At 43.9% G+C, this 20,463-nt stretch overlaps 1 protein-coding gene across 1 annotated transcript in view; it reads right to left on the reverse strand.

The window, feature by feature from the left end:
- Window positions 1-326: 326 nt before the first annotated feature.
- LOC124553282 (protein roadkill-like) overlaps window positions 327-20,463 on the reverse strand; it is a 39,265-nt gene continuing 19,128 nt past the window's right edge. Inside the window, exon 4 of the mRNA XM_047127164.1 lies at window positions 327-580. Within this exon, the coding sequence (XP_046983120.1) occupies window positions 327-580 (254 nt within the window). The remainder of the gene's footprint in view (window positions 581-20,463) is intronic.

The following is a 20,463-nucleotide window of genomic DNA, read 5'->3' on the forward strand; positions in this document are numbered from 1 at the left end:
TTCTGTCATCTTTTAGGGCACTAGTGTGAGTCATCTTTCCTGAATTACTCCAAGAACGAGTGTTTAAAATTGTTTGTACATCGCCTGTCCGTTACAGTTTGTGCCTTGAATATGGTGGGGTGTACTCCCGCCGAAATATCGGTGGTCGCTGTACATATTACCTGACTGAATTCCTGTAAGTTGTTTGAATATCAGAAAGCGATAGTTAATGATAGCGTATTTCCTCGCATGGGTATATCTAATGAAACTGAATGCCAGAAATTATACAGCTGGCTAATCACACACATGTACACCTGTGCAACACAGAAGAGTTGCCTCTCTCGTGCTTACCTGGTGTCTGCTTGAGCCTCTGCAAGCAGGCGAACTAACTCCACAAAAGTGCGCGGGTAGCTGCGTGCAGCGTCAACCCAGCCCTCCGTGGCCATCACCCTGAGGAAACGGGCGCTTATGAAGGCGACGGCGGCCCGCGTGAGGCCGGTGCAGGAGTGCCGCATGGCGGACACGGCGGTGGCGGCCGCTGTCTCAACGGACAGCTGCGCAGCCGCCAGCTGCTCGCACGCCGGCTCCACTGTGGACAGCTCTGGAACACGGCCCCACTCAGCAAGCCTCAGCGGCCCCCACACTTGTATCAGCCACAAGTAGGTCTGTGTCAAGCAAAAGCTGGCAAATGTTGTCCATCGTAGGTCTGTCCCAGCAAAACGATATCCTTACTGGGTAGAATTCATGCCAAGGTTGAATAGATCCATATCTTTAATGCTATCAGTTAAGGAATTTCTTCCTAATCTGCACAAAAAAGAACTAAGTCGAGATCATACAAAGAAACTGGTACACCATCCTATTATCGCGTACGGCCCCAGCAAAAGTGCAGCAACACGACGTGGTATGGACTCGACTAATGTCTGAAGTAGTACTGCAGAAAACTGACGCCATGAATCCTTCACGGCTCTCCATAAATGCGTAAGAGTACGACGGGGTGGAGATCTCTTCTGAACAGTATGTTTCAAGGAATACCAGATATGCTCAATAATGTTTACATCTGATAGCCAGCGGAAGCGTTTAAACTCAGAAGAGTGTTCCTGGACACACTCTGCAGCAATTCTGGACGTGTGGGGTATCGCATGGTCCTACTGGAATTGCCCAAGCCCGTCGCAATGCGCAATGGACATCAATGGATGCACGTGATCAGACAGGATGCTTACGTATTGTCACCTGTCAGAGTTGTATCTAGCCATATCAGGGGACCCACATCACTCCAACTGGACACGCCCTACACCATTAAAGAGCCGCCACCAGCTGGAGCAGTTCCCTGCTGACATGCAGAGTCCATGGATTCATGAGCTTGTCTCCATACCTGGACGTGACCGTCTGCTGGATACAATTAGAGACTAGTACAATCAAGCAACACATTTCCAGTCATCAAAAGTGCAGTGTCGGTGTTGCCGAGCCCTGGCGAGCCGTAAAGCTTTGTCTGATGAAGTCATCATGGGTACGCGAGTGGGCCTTCGGCCCATATAGATGATGTTTCGTAGAATGGTTCATACACTGACACCTGTTGATCACCCAGTTTTGAAATCTGCTGCAATTTCCGGAAGGTTTGCTTCTGTCGCGCTAATCAATTCTTTTTTCGTCGTTGATCCCATTCTAGCAGGATCTTCTTCTGGCTGCACCGGTGTCAAAATGGTCCTACTGGAAAATCCCCACTTAATCGCTACCTTGGAGATGCTGTGTCCCATTGCTCGTGCCTCGGCTATACCAAGACGCTGAAACTCACTTAAATATTGATAACCCACCATTGTGGCAGCAGTAACCGATCTAATAACTGCACCAGGCAGTTATATAGGCGTTGTCCACCGCAGCACTGTATTCTGCTTGTTTATATGTCTCTGTATTTGAATACCCATGTCTATACCATTTTCTTTGGTGCATCAGTGTATTTCCACAGGAAGTCACGTAAAATTCAATTCCGGCACAGTACTGAGAATGGCAGATTAAAACTGCGTCCCAGACCGAGACTCTAACTCGGGACCTTTGACTTTAGCACGCAAGTGGTCTACCGCTGCAGTGTGAAAATCTCATTCTGGAAACATCCCCCAGGCTTTGGCTAAGCCATGTCTCCGCAATATCCTTTCTTCCATGAGTGCTAATTCTGCAAAGATTCGCAGAAGAGCTTCTGTGAAATTTGGAAGGTATGAGACAAGGTACTGGCGGTTGTAAAGCTATGAGGATGGATCGTGAGTCGTGCTTTGGTAGCTCACATGATAGAGTATTTGCCTGTGAAAGGCAAAGTTCCAGAGTTCGGGTCTCGGTCCGGCACACAGTTTTAATTTCGACAATTCTCATTGATATAATATCTCAGTTATAAGGGCCAGTTATTACTGAAGGTATTCCCAGTTCCTTTTATACTCAGTGTCTACAACGCCTACATTAGAGGGTCAGTTTGAGCCCTTAAATCAGATGTTACACCACTATTTAATTCTGTAACTAAATGTAAAACTCCTGAGAAGTAACAAAGCCCAGGGAAAGGGAATGTAACAGCCAAACTTCCCGTAAATGGGGAAATGGATGTATCAAATACACTGCCAGAAAAAAAAGTAACGCACCTCGAAAGACGACGTAAGTTTTGTGCTGATGTCGAGATTTGCCATCTAGAGGGTGGAAAATGTCTGATAATGGTTTCAGTGTCATCCGCAAACATATAGCAGAGTTGGATAGCTATCAGAGTGGCATGTGTGTGTACCCTCTAACGGGGGATGGTCACAGGAAGAAGGCTCAGTGTGATGCAAACATGTGAAGAGAGCAGGCAACCATGCCACGGAGACCCACACGTGCTTCCTATGCTTCATACAAGCTACTGAGCGAGTTTTAGCGGGCTCAAATTCATCTGCTTCTATATCATACTCCGCAAGGCATCTAATGTGTGGCGGAGGGTACTTTCGGTACCACTACCTGATCCCTCCAACCCTGTTCCACTCGCGAATAGTGCGTGGCAAGAAGCCTCTGCATTGGCCCTAATCTCTCGAATTTTGTCCTCGTGGTCAATAAGCGAGATGTGTGTGTTGGGAAGTAATATGTTGTCCGACTCCCTCTGAAAAGTGCTCTTCCGAAATTTCAATAGTAAATCTCTTCGTGATGCACGACGCCTCTGTTGTAACGTCTGCAAGCGGAGTTTGTTTAGCATCTCCTTAACTCTCTCAGGCCAGCTAAACGATCCCGTGACGAAACGTGCCGCTTTTCCTTCGATGTTCTCTATCTCCTTTATCCCCTCTACCTAATAGGGATCCCAGATAGATGAACAATACTTAAGAATCGGGGGAAAAAGCGCCTTATAAGCCACTTCTTTCTTCGATGAATTACATTTCCTTAATATTCTTCCGACGATTCTGAGTGTGGTGTCTGCTTATCCCACTATCTGTTTTATATGGTCATGCGACTTAACGTCGCTCTGAACAGCTACGCCTAGATAGTTTACGGCAGACGCTGTCTCCAGCTGTTTGTCGTCAATAGTGTAGCTGTACAGTAGTTGATTTATTTTTCTATGTATTTACAATATGTTATATTTATTTACATTCAGGGTCAACTGCCAGAGCTTGCACCAATAATCAATTCTCTGCAGGTCGTTATGCCAAATCTTTATCTTCCGGCCTTGCTACTTCGGTGTAGACAACTGCACTACAGTGAACAACCTCAAACAGCAGCTGAGACTTTCTCATATATATATATATATATATATATATATATATATATATTGTAAACATCAACACATCCCTGTGGTACTTCGCATATTACCTTTAAAACTATCGATTTTTTTCCATTAAGACCGACACACTGAGTTGTGTCTGCAAGAAAGTGATGAATCCAATCGCAAGTCTCCTCCGATACTCCATAAGCACATATCTTTCTAATTAAACGGCAGTACGGGACGGTGTGAAATGCCTTACTGTAATCAAGGAATACGGCATCAACCTCAGCACCGTTGTCCACTGCACTGTGGATCACATGGAGGAACAGAGCTAGCTGAGTTTCGCAAAATCTCTGTTTGCGGAATCCATGTGGCCTTCCGACTGGCGGGACGGTCCTTTCGGAGAATTGCGGCACAAGTTGCATACGGTACGTCATTTGTACAGCGGTGCCGGTACCAGTGGTCACGGAAATATTCTCATACCTTTGGAGGAGGTTTTGGCTGTCGTCGCAGCTCAGGAGCTCACCAGGATCATCGTACTGTAAGGGCGCCAGTGGCAGACCATACAGCTGCCACAGCCCAGATAGGAGGGCTTGTGAGTCCAGACATGTTGATCCCGAACTGTTCCTGACTGGTTATATAGCAGTGGGACTACAGACACGCACACGTCTAGCGTGTCTTCCACTCACGCCACAGCATCGACGCGCACGTCTGTACCGGTGCCGTCGGAAGATGGAATGGGGCGCCATGGGTTCTAGCGATGAAACAGGGTTCTTCCAGCACCCTGTGATGGTCGTTTGTGCATACGACTTAGTCTCTGTCGTCGCTGTCCCTCAGAGTGCATTTGTCCAAGACACACTGGACACACCTGGGGCCTCATGTTGTGGGGGTGAGACAGGCTGTAATTCTGGAGGGTACGCTAAACACCGCTCGGTATGAGCAGAGTGTTGTTATATATGTTCTTTTGCCGTTCTTGCGACAGGAATGTGGTGTGTTGATTCAACAGGATAATGCTCGCCCACACTCTGCCCGTGTGGTCTGCAAGACGTGCGGCAACTCCCCTGACCAGCACGATCTCTGGCCCTGTCTCCAGTCGACCACGTGTGGGATATGGTGGGACGAGATTTCACTCGTGAGACTCGTTAACCAACAACTCTGACAGAAATACGTCAACATGCTGAGCATGCGTGGCATAACATATCGCAGTACAGTGTTCGTCACCTGTACGATCGACTGGCTGGTAGAGTGAGAGCCTACATTGACGCCCATAGAGACTACATCACGCACTAAGGCTGGTGTTTCAGCATTGGTCGATACATCGCACTTCAGAACCGCTTGTGCTACTCGTCTGTAATCACTTCATGTGTGCCATATGCACTGTTGCAACAATAAATCTTGAGCGACTTTGGAACCTCTAAGTGGAAGTATTAATTTTTATTTGTTTATTTTTGGCCAGTGTACGCCAACAGCGAAAACTGCCCACCGATTTCACAGAGACCTTGTAATCCGCGACATGCGACAAGAAGTCGTACAGAAAGCATGTGGCCGTATTAAAAAACTGGAGCAGCACTGCGCAATGATGAGAAGGTTACTTACAAGGGGAGGCCGTGACGTTGGGATTACGGATTTACTTCAAACTCTGTACACTTTAGCTGGCCATTAGAAAAGCGTAATGTGCTAGTAGTAAAGTGCACTGTCGTGGTAATTCAAAGAAATCCTGAAGAGAAGTTTTACGCGTCTATAATGTAACTGACGTACCTGTGCGTGGGTGCCGGACGTTAAGAGTTCGTGGTGGTCAAGTGGTTCGTGCATACGCGGATGACCTGATGGTTCTGCACCGATATTATGCAGAGATACCTCGACTGAAAGCTGTAGTCGATGATTATTGTCGGAGTTCAGGTACACTGCTCAGTGAAGGCAATTGCAGGCTTTGCGAGGTTTGGATGACTCCGTGGGCTACTATGGTGGATTGGTATGCGTCACTCAATATCATAACTGATCGTTGCCCACTCAATATGGCGACGCTCAACTGGAAGTCTGTTGCGGAAAAAAATCAGAGAGCGATACTACACTCATGATCGTAAATTAAGGATAATGTTGATACATGGTGAAACAATGCTCTGGTGGGCAGTCTGCGGGTTCATATCACCTCGAGGTATGACCATGCGGTGCATTTGACCTGCGTTCGTCGCACGGTATTGCTGGCAGCAGTCCACATGTGCAGAGGCGTGTTGGCGCATGTCAGAGTACGGTGCAGCGAGTAAGTGTGCAAATGTTTTCAGACGTGCTAATGATGACTGGGAGTTGAAAATGGCTCGAAGAATACATATTGATGACGTTATGACGGGTACAATACTAGGGCGACTGGAGGCTGGTCAAACACAGCAGGTCGTAGCACAGGCCCTCTGAGTGCCACAAAGAGTGATCTCAAGATTATGGCAACGATTCCAGCTGACAGGAAACGTCTCCAGGCGCTACAGTACGGGACGTCCACAGTGCACAACACCACAAAAAGGTCAATATCTCACCATCAGTGCCCGCAGACGGCCACAGAGTACTGCAGGTAGCCTCGTTTGGGATCTCACTGCGGCCACTGGAACAGTTGTCTCCAGACACACAGTCTACAGACGACTGAACAGACACAGTTTATTCGCCCAGAGAGCTGCAAGGTGCATTCCACTGACCCTGGTCGCAGGAGAGCAGGTAAAGCCTTGTGTCAAGAATACAGAACATGGAGATTGGAACAGTGGTCCCAGGTTATGTTCATGGACGAGTCCAGATATAGTCTGAACAGTGATTATCGCCGGGATTTCATCTAGCGTGAACCAGGAATCCCTTAATGTCCTTGGAAGGTACATGTATGGAGGTCGTGGTTTGATGGTGTGGGGTGGGACTATGATTGGTGCACGTATACCCCTGCTTGTCTTTGACAAAGAAACTGCAACAGGTCAGGTGTATCGGGACGTCATTTTGCACCAGTATGTCTGCCTTTTCAAGGGTGCAATGGGTCCTACCTTCCTCCTGATGGATGATAATGCAAGACCCCACCGAGCTGCCGTCGTGAAGGAGTACCTTGAAACAGAAGATATCAGGCGAATCGAGTGCCCTGCCGGTTCTGCACACCTAAACTCCATCGAGCACATCTGGGATGCTCTTGGTCGACGTGTCGCTGCACGTTTTCAAACACCTACGACACTTCAGGAGCTCCGATAGGCACTGGTGCAAGAATTGGAGGCTATACCCCAGCAGCTGCTCTACCACGTGATCCAGAGTATGCCAACCCGTTGTGCGACCTGTGTAGGTGTGCGTGGTGATCATATCCCAAACTGCTGTCGGGGAACATGCGCAGGAAACAGTGGCGTTTTATAGCACATGTATTTCGGGACGGTTTTTTCAACTTATCACCAATACCGCGGACTTACAGATCTGTGTCGTGCGTGCTCCCTATGTGCCTATTCACTTAGCGCCAGTTTTGTTTGTGCCACATTGTGTGGCACCACATTCTACAATTATCCTTAATTTATGAGCATGACTGTAGAACATGAAAGGCGTTCTCTTACTCTGCTCCAGAAATCCCGAGTACTGGTTACATATGTGCTATGCAAAGCTTATTTCGAGGCCCAAGTTTATCCGGTTACCTCGATGATGGCGAAGAAACTACAGCAATTGACAAGACATATCTTTCGCTTACGGTATGAGGTGGTCACGAAGCCTCGTTCCTTTGGTCGTTGGGCTGGTTGACATACGAAGGAAGATGCAGATGCTATATGTGCGACGTACTGTTTTGATAACTCAAGAAACTTAAACATTCACGTCTCTTTCATTTCTCTGTGTCCGTCCTGCTGTTCTTGAATCCCCTATTGATGTTGGTCGCATACATTATAAGTTAAAACACGTTCGTGATTTCTATCTTGCGGTAGCTGTTTAGGGGCTGACATTTTATGGAGACCCATCCTCACTACGAAATTCCTACAGACTCGTTGGAAAGCAGTCTCTTGCCCGAACCTCGTTAAAAGACGATCGCCGCAAACAAGCTGGGGTACAGTATGGTGCAGTATCAGTCTTCCGATGTGGCCGATGCGCGTAGCGTTCTGTTGGTATAAGGTGGTAAATAACTTGATGCCAACGAACGAGCGACTTCCCGTATCAGGTATAGCGACACGGATCTATGTAGTCGTTGTACGTCAACAGGTACGGTACGACATCGCTCTACTTGTGGAGGTCATATGGCAAACTGAACTTGGTTTAAGAGACAATTAGCTTTCCGTGTTCGATCTTCTGAGACTTGATACACTACGGACATCATATTGCGACCAGATTCTTCCTTTTTTCCACGGTAGAAAACCCATACAATTATGTGGTTGCTGGGACACTTCGCTCAATATGTTGTAGATGACGAAGAGGAAGATCACATGAACTTAATGCAGTAGATTGTCTCGGCCTATTGGACATGTATGCGAATGCCTCGATATCGAGACCTCTTCGCCAACATGTTGAATTTGCTTTTCCGCAGGCAAGGTGTTGCTTAATTTCATTTTTCTGATGATAGGTGTTTTCTTTGTTATGTATGTTTCCCATCTGATTTGCTTCGGTTTGTTCTCTCCTAGCTTACCTGCTCGTTTTCTTTAGTGTTTTGACTCAGTATCGCAGCATTTCTATTGTAAAACGTGTATAGATGAAGTATATATATACACACACGAGCGTATATACATAATAAATAAAAATTAAGAAAACTAAATAAACATAGCGACAATAAAGTTGTTTATACATATCGTGTGGCATTGGTGGTGGTTTTTGGGCTATGTTCTCGTTTTTTTGTCCTTTCTCCTTTTATTATTGTCTTGTTATGATAATTAATGTTTTCTCCCATTTGTAGCTTATATCACATGGTGATTTGACTATGGTCTTTTGAGGTTTCATGATAGTAGCAAGTCACTCTGATAGTAAAAAGAAAAAGTGGTGAGCTTTCAAGCTTCGTAATGCGAACGTGCCTGAGGCAACGGTTCACCTCCCACTCAAATCTTCACTTTTGCAACACAAACGTAAATTCTGTGACATTGAAAAAATGTGCACCCGCACTACTCGTTCTTGCTACATTAGCAACATCTCACCGCTACGTAGGTAATCTGCCAAATGGGGCCTGCCTCTGTGTCTGCAACTCGAAGCGTCAAGGTGCAAAGTAGTTTCGGGTAGCGCACCGGATTGAATGAATAACTGATTCCACAAATCACGGCAGCCATACATTTTCAAGAAAGCTCTAAGCGTTTCCTCATGTATTTGCCGACAGTTATAAATATGTTCGTTCTAATAACTAAATTTAGTTTAAAATATTATAGTCCAACCACATGAAATTCACTAAACTTCATATAAGTTCATGTGGTTTTTTAATTATATTACCTCTGAGATGTCATATAAATTAGAAAACATGACCCATGATTAAACAAACGTAGGTTATAAATTCAGTTTCAGCGGGAGTCCAGCCGTCGCCTTTTATACGGTCGTCTTACGGAGCTCGAATGCTAACCACCTGTCCGCCATGAACCCTAACTTTCAATACCTACGCACAGGTATATCAGTTACATAACTGACGCGTAAAATTTCTCTTGCGATTTTCTCGGACTTGCCAAAGTAGTGCATGTCACTATTCGCACATTACGTTGTTTTAATGCCCTACTAAACGTGTACAAAATTTGAAGTAAATCTGTGATCCCAAAGTCTGGACCTCCCCTTGTTAGTGTAACGTCAACACGTGTTGAATGAATGACGTTAATATTACACGTTTCTCCATAATTCACATGCATCGTGTTGTACAGAAGAAGTGAGATTGTATGAAAATTCCAGTACGTAACTGTCGAAGGCAGACTGCTTCTGACAGTTAACGTATGTAACATATAATTTCTGTTCACCTGTACAACTCGATGTATCTGATACCTGATGATGGTTATCGTGAAACGCATAATAATAACGTTATTCGTTAACCACCTGATACCATTTAAGTAAGTGACCAATTCAACATTTGTACAGTACTGTTACAATCTGATAATGTTCATCCCAAAAAAGGGAAATGTCTCAAAATGCGAAAACTATCGAACTCATAGCTTAGTTCTAAACCCTTCACAGAATGCAACACCTAATTACCTCGAACAATTGGCGCCATGTCATTAGAAAATTAATTTGCCTTTCCTACAAACAAATGAATCAGAGGAGAAATATTGCCATTAATACTCGTTGCTGCTGTTGTGGCCTTCATTTCAGAGACTGGTTTCATGCAGCTCTCTGTGCTACGCTATCCTGTGCTGGCCTCTTCATCTCTGAATAACTACTGCGACCTACATCCCTCTGAATGTGCTCAGTGTATTCATTTCTTGGTCTCCCTCTACAATTTTTACCCTCCACACGTACCTCCAATACTAAACTGAAGGTCACTTCACGCCTTAGAACGTGTCCTACCAACTGATCCTTTCATCTAGTCAAGTTGGGCCTCAAATCCCCCTTTTCCCCAATTCTATTCAGTCCCGCCTCATTAGTTACATGATGTACCCATCTAATCTTCACCATTCTCCTGTAGCACCGTTTTTGAAAGGTTTCTGTGGTCTTCTTGTCTAAGCTGTTTATCGTCCATGTTTCACTTCCATACATGGCTACACTCTGTGCAAGTAGTTTCAGAAAGGACTTCCTGACACTTAAATCTGAATTCCATGTTAACAAATTTCTCTTCTTTAGAAACGCTTTCCTTGCCATAGCCAGTCTACGTTTTATATCCTCTCTACTTCGACCATCATCATTTATTTTGCTCCTAAAATAGCAAAACTCATTTACTACTTTATGTGTCACATTTCCTAATCTAATTCCCTCTGCGATCCTGATTTAATTCGAATACATACCATTACCCTCGCTTTCCTTTTGTTGATTAGACTTTTATGACACTGTCCATTCTTTTCAGTTGCTCTTCCAGGACCTTTGCTGTCTCTGGCAGAATTACACTGTCGTCGGCAAACCTCAAAGTTTTTATTTCTTCTCCATGGATTTTAATTCCTATGTACGGCATCATTCCTACGGAAGGCGTCACCATTCAACCATACAGTACAACTGCACGCCCTCGGGAAAAATTATGGCTGTAATTTCCCCTTGCTTTCGGCCATTCGCAGTAACAGTACAGCAAGGCCGTTTTGGTTGGTGTTACAAGGCCAGATCAGTCAATCATCCAGACCCTTGCCCCTGCAACTACTGAAACTAACCTCCCCACCAACAGTAAGGTACATGGTTCATGGTTTGTAGAAGTACAGGAAGTACTTTATAACATAAAATGGCAAAGTAAATTTTGAGTTACTGAATAAACTAGGAAATAAATACAGAGATTGGTGACTCTTGTATAAACGGTAGTTACTGATGGTTGCTCTATGCATGTGGAGGCACATAGTCAGAAGCGAGGCCACCAAGAGTATGCACTATCAACTGTTATTTTTAACCTATAGACAGAGCAGTCACTTAAAAATGTGAGATAATGGTAGAGGTACAGTAGATGTAGAGGCAAAGGTGGAAAAATGGGCCTCTGCTGGTATTATGGGCGCCCTACACATTTGTAAGTACAGGCCACTAATTCTAGTTGAGAGCACATGAACTAGTTGCCAAACTTCACTGCAGAGTGTGCAGACGCAGTAGCTGTCATGGTTTGTGAGTTAGTTGTGGTGTGAATTTTTTCGCTGTCATCAAAAGTTTGAAAGGTTGGTGTTTATTTGAATAAAACTCAAATTTCTAACATGTTATTACTAAAACTAAGGTAAGGCACGTATTTGGCTTGTTGTTAGGATGCCGTTTCACATTAATTGACGTCGGTTGCGAACCAAACTAACCGTAGACAAAATCGTTTTTCCCAAGATGTCGAGGGTGGATATATGGGCCCCTTTTGCTGCCGGTATTATGAGCCCCATAAAATCAATCAGATTTTATGGGACCATTTACAAATATTGCTACTCTTTATGTTTCAGATGCCTCGAAGACATCTTCTACCATCAAAAAATCGAAACGGCAATCGTGGGACAAAGCAAATATGTCAAATGCTATTGTAGCTATTAAAGAGAAAAAAAAATAGGGTTTAAAAAAGCGGTTAAAGTGTACTCTGTCCCTCGTTGTACGCTCCAAAGGCTTTCACGAATCGATAAACCGGTCGAAGAAATAGTTAATATTAAACTGGGCCGTCCACCGGTTTTTACCACAGGGACTTGAGGACGAACTGGTTAAATATCTTCTCATTATGGAACCCAAATTCTACAGCCTTACCAGAAATGACGTCAGGCGCATGGCCTATCAGCTTTGCACAAGAAATAAAATCCCTCGTCCATTTGTAAAGGGCGAAGTTTCTGGTCGAACTTGCTTTGACCATTTTATGTCACGGCACAAAAAATATTCTGTCTATTTTGAAGCCATCTGCAACTTCGATTCACGTGCTAATGGGTTTAAAAACAAGCTGTCGACAATTTCTTCAGTTTACTTGAAGCTGCGTTCAGTAACTACAAAGATCCTGCGGACAGAGTTTTTAATGTAGACGAGTCAATAAATGTCTCTGAGCACTATGGGACTTAACTGCTGAGATCATCAGTCCCCTAGAGCTTAGAACTACTTAAACCTAACTAACCTAAGGACATCACACACACCCATGCCCGAGGCAGGATTCGAACCTGCGACCATAGCGGTCGCGCGGTTCCAGACTGTAGCGCCTAGAACCGCTCGAGCACTGCGGCCGGCAGACGAGTCAGGTCTTACTGTCGTTCAAAGAAAAATTTCTCGTGTCATCGGCCTGAGGGGAAAAAGCCGGGTTGGTGCATTATCTGCAGCTGAAAGAGGATCACTTGTAACGTGTAAAAAGATGCTTATGTGTGTGACTATTGTGAGTAGACTAGACATAGGCTGTGAAAATCATCCCACCAGTAGACTGATTAACAATGTTCAGAGTGAACGTTTCTTTCATTATACACAAAAGTTAAATAAAATAATTTTTTCAAGTTTTTGTTTCTTTTTATTTCAAACTACCTTGGGGCCCATATTACCATCACAAATTCTTGACGCAACAAAATGTAGACTATCAGGAAAAGTAACATTTTGTTTTAAATATTAAAAAGTTGAACCAAAACATGTCGTAACTATTTGCAGGACATATTAGAGAAATGTTTTATGTTAATTTCAGGTGATTGTACTAAAAATAAAAGGTGTTATATAAAAAAAACAAAGTGGGGGCCCATTTATCCACCTTTACCTTTAGTGATACTGGACGAAAGAATAAATGGGCTGATGCCTCTGCTGTTTTACCTGAAAGTGAACAAGATCTCGACTCTTATTATATTGATAAAGTTATGACGAAAAAGTGTAACACGAAAAAAATGTATCTAAATCAAAGGTGATGGATTGTGACAAATGACGACAAACGGGGGTCTGGGTATGTATATGTGATAAACAACTGCAACAAATTGGCTCACTTACTTAGGAAAGAAGACTACTAGAGGTAAAACAAGCAAAGAAGAAATAACAAACAGAACCGTCCAAGGAAAAAGTCCCTTCAGGAAAAGAAAACGATATTAACCTCTAAAAGTAACAGGCCACAAATCAGGAAAAGTTTCCTGTACACATATATGAAGATTGTGGCCTTGTATGACAGTGAGACTTTGTAGACCGGGGAACGAAGAGAAATTTTTCGAGGGGAGGTGTTACAGGTGAACACTGAAAATAAAATTAATTGATAAAGTAGCAAATTACAAATAAGAGGATACTGTTATAAAACAAAAAGATGACTGTATGTCTATTGACAGGTAAGGTGCTATTAAAAGCAGTAATAAACGGACACATCAATGTAAAAAGGGCCAGAGAAAGACTACGACTGAAGTATGCAGCTAAAACTATAAAATGTATCGGCAGTGTCCACCCCCAGTAGCTGAGTGGTCGGCGCTATGGACTGTCAATCCTAAGGGCCTGGGTTTGATTCCCGGCTGGGTCGGAGATTTTATCCGCTCAGGGACTGGGTGTTGTGTTGTCCTAATCATCATTTCATCCCCATCGACGCGCAGGTCGCCAAAGTGGCGTCAAATCGAAAGACTTGCACCAGGCGAACGGTCTACCCGACGGGAGGCCCTCGTCACACATTTCATTATCTGCAGCAACTCCGAAAGCAAATGTGGAAGAAGCCAGAGAGACCCGAAATTTTGAGATTAGAATTGAGCGCCAATGAAGAAAAAGTCCCTACATTTACTGTAGAAGAAACGAGTTAGCAAATACCATACTTTACCCCTTCGCAGTTTCCTTTACAACTCTCAAAATTTCTCAGCCATGTCATGTGAACATTGGTGATCTACGTGTCTCTAACAGTCACACGGTTGTTCATTGTATGCCACACAGCCTCCCTGCTTAATGCTTTTCTTCTTACTACATCATTGCCGCCAGTGGTATTTTATCAGCACATGTAATTCACACCTTTGACAGCTGGAACTATGTTTATGTGCACTGTTTCGCATCATAAACCAATTACACAACATGGCAGTCTTTGCTGCCCTGAGCCGGTCACTGTGGCCGAGCGGTTCTAGGCGCTTCAGTCCGGAACCGCGCGCCTGCTACGGTCACAGGTTCTAATCCTGCCTCAGGAATGGATGTGCGTAATGTTCTTAGGTTAGTTAGGTCTAAGTAGCTCTACGTCTAGCGGACTGATGAGCTCAGATATTAAGTCCCACAATGCTTAGAGCCATTTGAAGATTTTGTTACTGTTCTGCGTAGTCAACAATCACAACGGAAAATACACCAAAGCGCCAAAGAAACTGGTGTAGGCATGCTTATTCAAATACAGAGATATGAAAACAGGCAGGATATGGCGCTGCCTATATAAGGCAACAAGTGTCTGCCGCTGTTATTAGATCGGCTACTGCTGCTACAATGGCAGGTTGTCAAGATTTAAGTGAGTTTGAACTTATTGTTATAGTCGGTGCACGAACGATGGGACACAGCATCTCCGAGGCAGCGACGAGGTGTGGATTTTCCCGTGCAACCATTTCAAGAGTGTACCGTGAATGTCAGAAATCCGGTAGGACATCAAATCTCCGATATCGCCGAGGCCGGAAAGAGATCCTTCAAGAATGGGACCAACGAAGACTGAAGAGACTCGTTCAACGTGACAGAAGTGCAACCCTTCCGCAAACTGCTGCAGATTTGAATGCGAACCATTTAACGAAACATCACCGATATCTTCAGAGCCGAAGGCCCACTCGTAAGCCCTTGATGATTGAACGACACAAAGTTTTATGCCTCGCCTGGGCCTATTAACACCGATATTGGGCTGTTGATGAAACATATTGCCTGGTCAGACGAGTCTCGTTTCAAATTGTATGTAGCGGACGGGCGTGTATGGGTATGCAGTCTATCTGTCAATGAATCCTGCATGTCAGCAGGGGCTGTTCAAGCTGGTAGAGGCTCTGTAACGTTGTGGGGCGTGTGCAGTTGGAGTGATGTGGAACCCCCGATGCCTCTAGATACGACTCCGACAGGTGACACGTACGTAGGATTCCTGTCCGAGAACCTGAATCCATTCGCTTCCAATGTGCATTCCTATGGACTTGGGGAATTCCAGCAGGACAACGCAACACCCCAAACGTACAAAATAGCTACAGAGTGGCTAAAGGAACACTCTTCTGAGTTTAAACATTTCCTCTCGCCACCAAAGGCTCCAGACATGAACATCATTGTGCATATCCGTGCTGTTCAGAAGAAATCTCCATCCCCCCTCCCCCCACGTACTCTTGCGGATCTATTGACAGCCCCGCAGGATTCATTGTCAGTTTTCTCCAGCACTACTTCAGACGTAGGTTTGGTTCTCTACCACGGCACTTCTGCGTGCTCGCGGGCCCCTACACGATATTAGGCAGGTGTCCCCATTTCTTTGGCTCTTCAGTGTATCAACAGATTTGTACTTACACCGCCATGAGCTAACGACCGCCTAATAGGAACTTCTGAGAAAAACTACTGCACAGTGTCAAAACTGCGCCGGCCTCTTATAATACTCTGTTAACGTTACTTAGTGTGTAAAGAAAGTATCTCTTCAAACTCCACAACAGTAAAATTAGGTTTAATATTAGTGTCTATGTTGATACAGATTTTTCAGACTAACACTGAGTGCCTAATTTAAGTTTGGTTTTCTGTTGAAAAACAGTACACCGACGTACCTAGTTAATGGTCGCATTATGGCAATTAACTACATGCATTCACACTTTTTCTTGTCAGTGAAATAAAGAAGAGAGAAAGTATAATTAAACTACAAATTACAGTGCTCTAATGCACTGTCAAAACAAACAAATTTCTGCCGACCCTCATCTCATTCCAAACAAATAAACCTATGAGTCCTGAGGATTTAGAATCAGGACTTCCTCATGGTTACTACAGAATTCTTACTGAAGAGAAAAGATACTGAACCACTTCCTCCTCCGCTACGAATTTTCGGGACCAGTCTGCTACTACGCAACAAGAAGAGCTGAAGTAAACTAAACGAAGTCACAATGGCTCTCGTTTTCTGCATGGTGATGACACTTCAACTCAGGTTCTCTCAGTGCGCTTCTAAAATAAAACAAATAAATTCGCCCCTGATGTAATTAGTCAGACAGGTAAATGGTAAATAGGCCGTAGATAAGTGAAAAATTTGTTAAATAACGACCCGCAGCTGCTATGAATGTAGGGCATTCAAGTATGTCAACACAGAAAAGCGTAAAGGCTGTCTCCGACCAAGAATCTCGGGCAGGTCGTCCTGTTCCATGCCATAACGATTTGGTTCCTGGACAGATATGGATGGGGAATTATTTTCCTCTCAGTTCAAATCTGTCATGGGACTACAAATCCATTTATTCTAGAGAGAAAAAAGTGTAACACCCTTTCCCATTTTCCCACAGCCTGTTGTTCTGCTCCAGTGATGTGTGATCTGTGCGGTCAGCAGAATCGAGAAATTGCTTGGGTGCGGTATTTTATATACGAACGTTTCACTGTTGTATGTAATTTTTGAATTTCTTCAGGATATCTGTATAATACCTGGCCTAAATTCCTGAGTGGAGACAGCCATGTTAGCTGTATAAATAAAACATTTCTCTAGTTAGCAGTTTTCTGTCACCTTAATTAATGCTTAATATAATTACCTATACTTGTCCGGCACTGTAGTGTTTATCAGATATGTTTAGTTTATTCAAGTTTTTATGTCTCTTAATTACACTCACAAACGAAGTTATTTTGGCGTTTTGTGAAGTATATTGATTTAAATGTCTCTTTCTACATATATTAGTAGACATGCTTTGTGGTGCTTGGCCCTTAAATGTTCCTGTCTTCCTACGAGCTCAGAGATACGTGTTTCATAATATTGTCTTATAGTTGCCTTCGTTTCATATGTATCCCTGGATAAGCACCCTCCAAAGCATTACGTTTCGTAGCCCCGTTACTTACTTAAGGTTGAACTTTCGAGTTATGCTGAATATCAAGTATGCACTGTAGTCCCACTCAAACAATGAAGGTGTTTGTGTTCAAATTATGTTTATTGAAGTATTTGCGGAGACATAATATTTTTTGTTTTCCGTGTGGTGCGTGCATGAATATTTTCCTACCTGTGAACAGGCCACAAACAGCTATCCATGTGAGAAGCAAGGATCTGCGAAATTTGCCCCTGAGCTTCGTTGATGGCCACTGCAAATGTGACTTGCAATGGGAACAGTAAACGTTAGAATTTTATAAGGCATATCTGCCTGAATCATTGGGTTGTGGGCAAGAGCAAATATTCTCCTGTAAATTTTCCATTTAGAACTGTAGCTTCAACGATATTGTTCGTCTGTTTCATAGGATGCCTGATGGCGTTACTAAAATGGTTATGGAGAACGACAGGGAGGACGAATTCCAGTGTTTACCGATGCAATGGACTCCCAGCAAATAAAACGAAATCAAGAATTCAGTTGGCTCTTTGACAACCTAGTCTTGATTCATTACAGTATAAAAAGACTGATGCATTGCCACTTTTTATGATATTTCGTTTTGAGTGATGAAATTCTTGGCACTGAGATCGTTGATTTTGGCTGCTAATATGCCATGTCCACCGAATCACAGATGATTTTGGTAACTCTGCTTGGAAGTAAGGAAAACTTTGTGAGTCATTTCGACTGTAATACACTGCGCGGATTTATCGATGGATGTGCAATCTAAGAGCTGCTCGTTTCCCCTCAGATCTTTTAATGAACGATGAATACCTTACAATGTATACTTGTATGCATTGCCACTTTTTATGATATTTCGTTTTGAGTGATGAAATTCTTGGCACTGAGATCGTTGATTTTGGCTGCTAATATGCCATGTCCACTGAATCACAGATGATTTTGGTAACTCTGCTTGGATATAAGGAAAACTTTGTGAGTCATTTCGTCTGTAATACGCTACGCGGATTTATCGATGGATGTGCAATCTAAGAGCTGCTCGCTTCCCCTCAGATCTTTTAATGAACGATGAATACCTTACAATGCATACTTGTGGACTGTACTATATTCGTTCCTTACAACAAGTTGAGGTGGATGGAGTACGTTACCTGTAACAGAATTCTTATTGATATTGTGTGGTGACGACCCAGGGACATATTCAGTGGCAAGTTCTACATTAAATGTGGTGTTTGGCCACCAACCCAAAAGAAATACAACACTTCCACATGATGCGATTTCGAATGTAAAATTTTTTGTGATGGTAAGTAGTGGGATAATGGGGTGCGTTGGACACCTTTCATATCAATCTGATATCTAAGTCAATGAAACTGATCTATTAATAACCTATATCGCCCATTCCCATCCCCAGATAACATCATTGGTTTTCCCCACCTGGCTCATGCATCCCCACCCACTCTCCTTGCCCATCTCCACCTGCCCTTTCTGTGAGAACTTCGAAAGTTGGCGGGAAACTCAGAAAAATGGTAGGAATTTCATTGCCCTAAGGCTTTGCTGAAGCCACACCCCAACTCCTCCTCCATCAATTGGTGGGAGATTCAAATCTGGGTGGAATCTTTTTCTCTCAACTCACGAGAACATAATTGGTGAGACAAGATCAGTCTTTGGTGAGCTGCCATTATGGAAGCATCATGATGTGGTTGATCAATATGATCAATGTGAAGGACAGAGTGGCTTTCAATAGCTGTATTACATGTAGGCATTCGAGGTAGGACTGTAGCCACAGTTCACTACAAAGGGGAGAGAAGACTATGGTAATCTAAGGCTGTAGAAGGAAGGAGCAAAAGAATTCGCTTCAGCAGAATGTGGCAGCATAGTGGGGTGGAGCCAAGGTGGATGTTTCAAATGATAGAGCTCATTTGCATGAGCAGACTGTTGAGATATTCCATGTGAAGCATTCAGTCATCCAAAATGGATGTGGCAGGTTCAGTTGTATCAGTGGAAGCGTATCTGTATGTGCAATACACAGGGTGGTCCAGTGATAGTGACCGGCCAGATATCTCACGAAATAAGCGCCAAACGAAAAAACTACAAAGATCGAAACTTATCTAGCTTGAAGGGGGAATCCAGATGACGCTATGGTGGGTCCGCTAGATGCCGCTGCCAAAGTCAACCGGATATCAACTGCGTTTTTTAAAAATAGGAACCCCCATTTTTTATTACATATTCGTGTAGTACGTAAAGAAATATGAATATTTTAGTTGGACTACTTTTTTCGCTTTGCGACAAATGGCGCTGTAATAGTCACCAACATATGGCTCACAATTTCACACGAACAGTTGGTAACAGGCAGGTTTTTTAAATTACAATACAGAAAGAAGGTATGTTTGAACATTTTATTTCGGTTGTTCCAATGCGATACATGTACCTTTATGATCTTATCATTTCTGAGAACGCATGCTATTATAGCGTGATTACCTGTAAATACCACATTAATCCAATAATTGCTCAAAATGATGTCCATCAACCTCAGTGCATTTGGCAATACGTGTAACGACATTCCTCTCAACAGCGAGAGGTTCGCCTTCCGTAATGTTCACACAAACATTGACAATGCGCTGACGCATGTTCTCAGACGTTGTTGGTGGATCACGATAGCAAATATCCTTGAACTTTCACCCAGCGAGGTGGCGCAGTGGTTAGCACCCTGGACTCGCATTCGGGAGGACGACGGTTCAATCCCGTCTCCGGCCATCCTGATTTAGGTTTTCCGTGATTTCCCTAAATCGCTCCAGGCAAATGCCGGGATGGTTCCTTTGAAAGGGCACGGCCGATTTCCTTCCCCATCCTTCCCTCACCCGAGCTTGCGCTCCGTCTCTAATGACCTCGTTGTCGACGGGACGTTAAACACTAATATCCTCCTCCTCCTCCTTGAACTTTCCCCACAGAAAGAAATCCGAAGATTTCAGATCCGGTGAACGTGCAGGCTATGGCATGGTGCTTCGACGACCAATCCACCTGTCATAAAATATGCTACGCAATACCTCTTCAACCGCACGCGAGCTATCTACCAAACATCCATCATGTTGGAATTACATCGTCATTCTGTCACGCAGTGAAACATCTTGTAGTAACATCGGTAGAACATTACGTAGGAAATCAGTATACATTCCGGCATTTAGATTGCCATCGATAAAATGGAGGCCAATTATCCTTCCTCCCATAATGCCGCACCATACATTAACCCGCCAAGGTCGCTGATGTTCCACTTTTCGCAGCCATCGTGGATTTTCCGTTGCCCAATAGTGCATAATATGCTGGTTTACGTTACCGCTGTTGGTGAATGACGCTTAGTCG

This window comes from Schistocerca americana, chromosome 11 (assembly GCF_021461395.2).
Source record: "Schistocerca americana isolate TAMUIC-IGC-003095 chromosome 11, iqSchAmer2.1, whole genome shotgun sequence".
NCBI classification, from domain to species: Eukaryota; Metazoa; Arthropoda; class Insecta; order Orthoptera; family Acrididae; genus Schistocerca; species Schistocerca americana.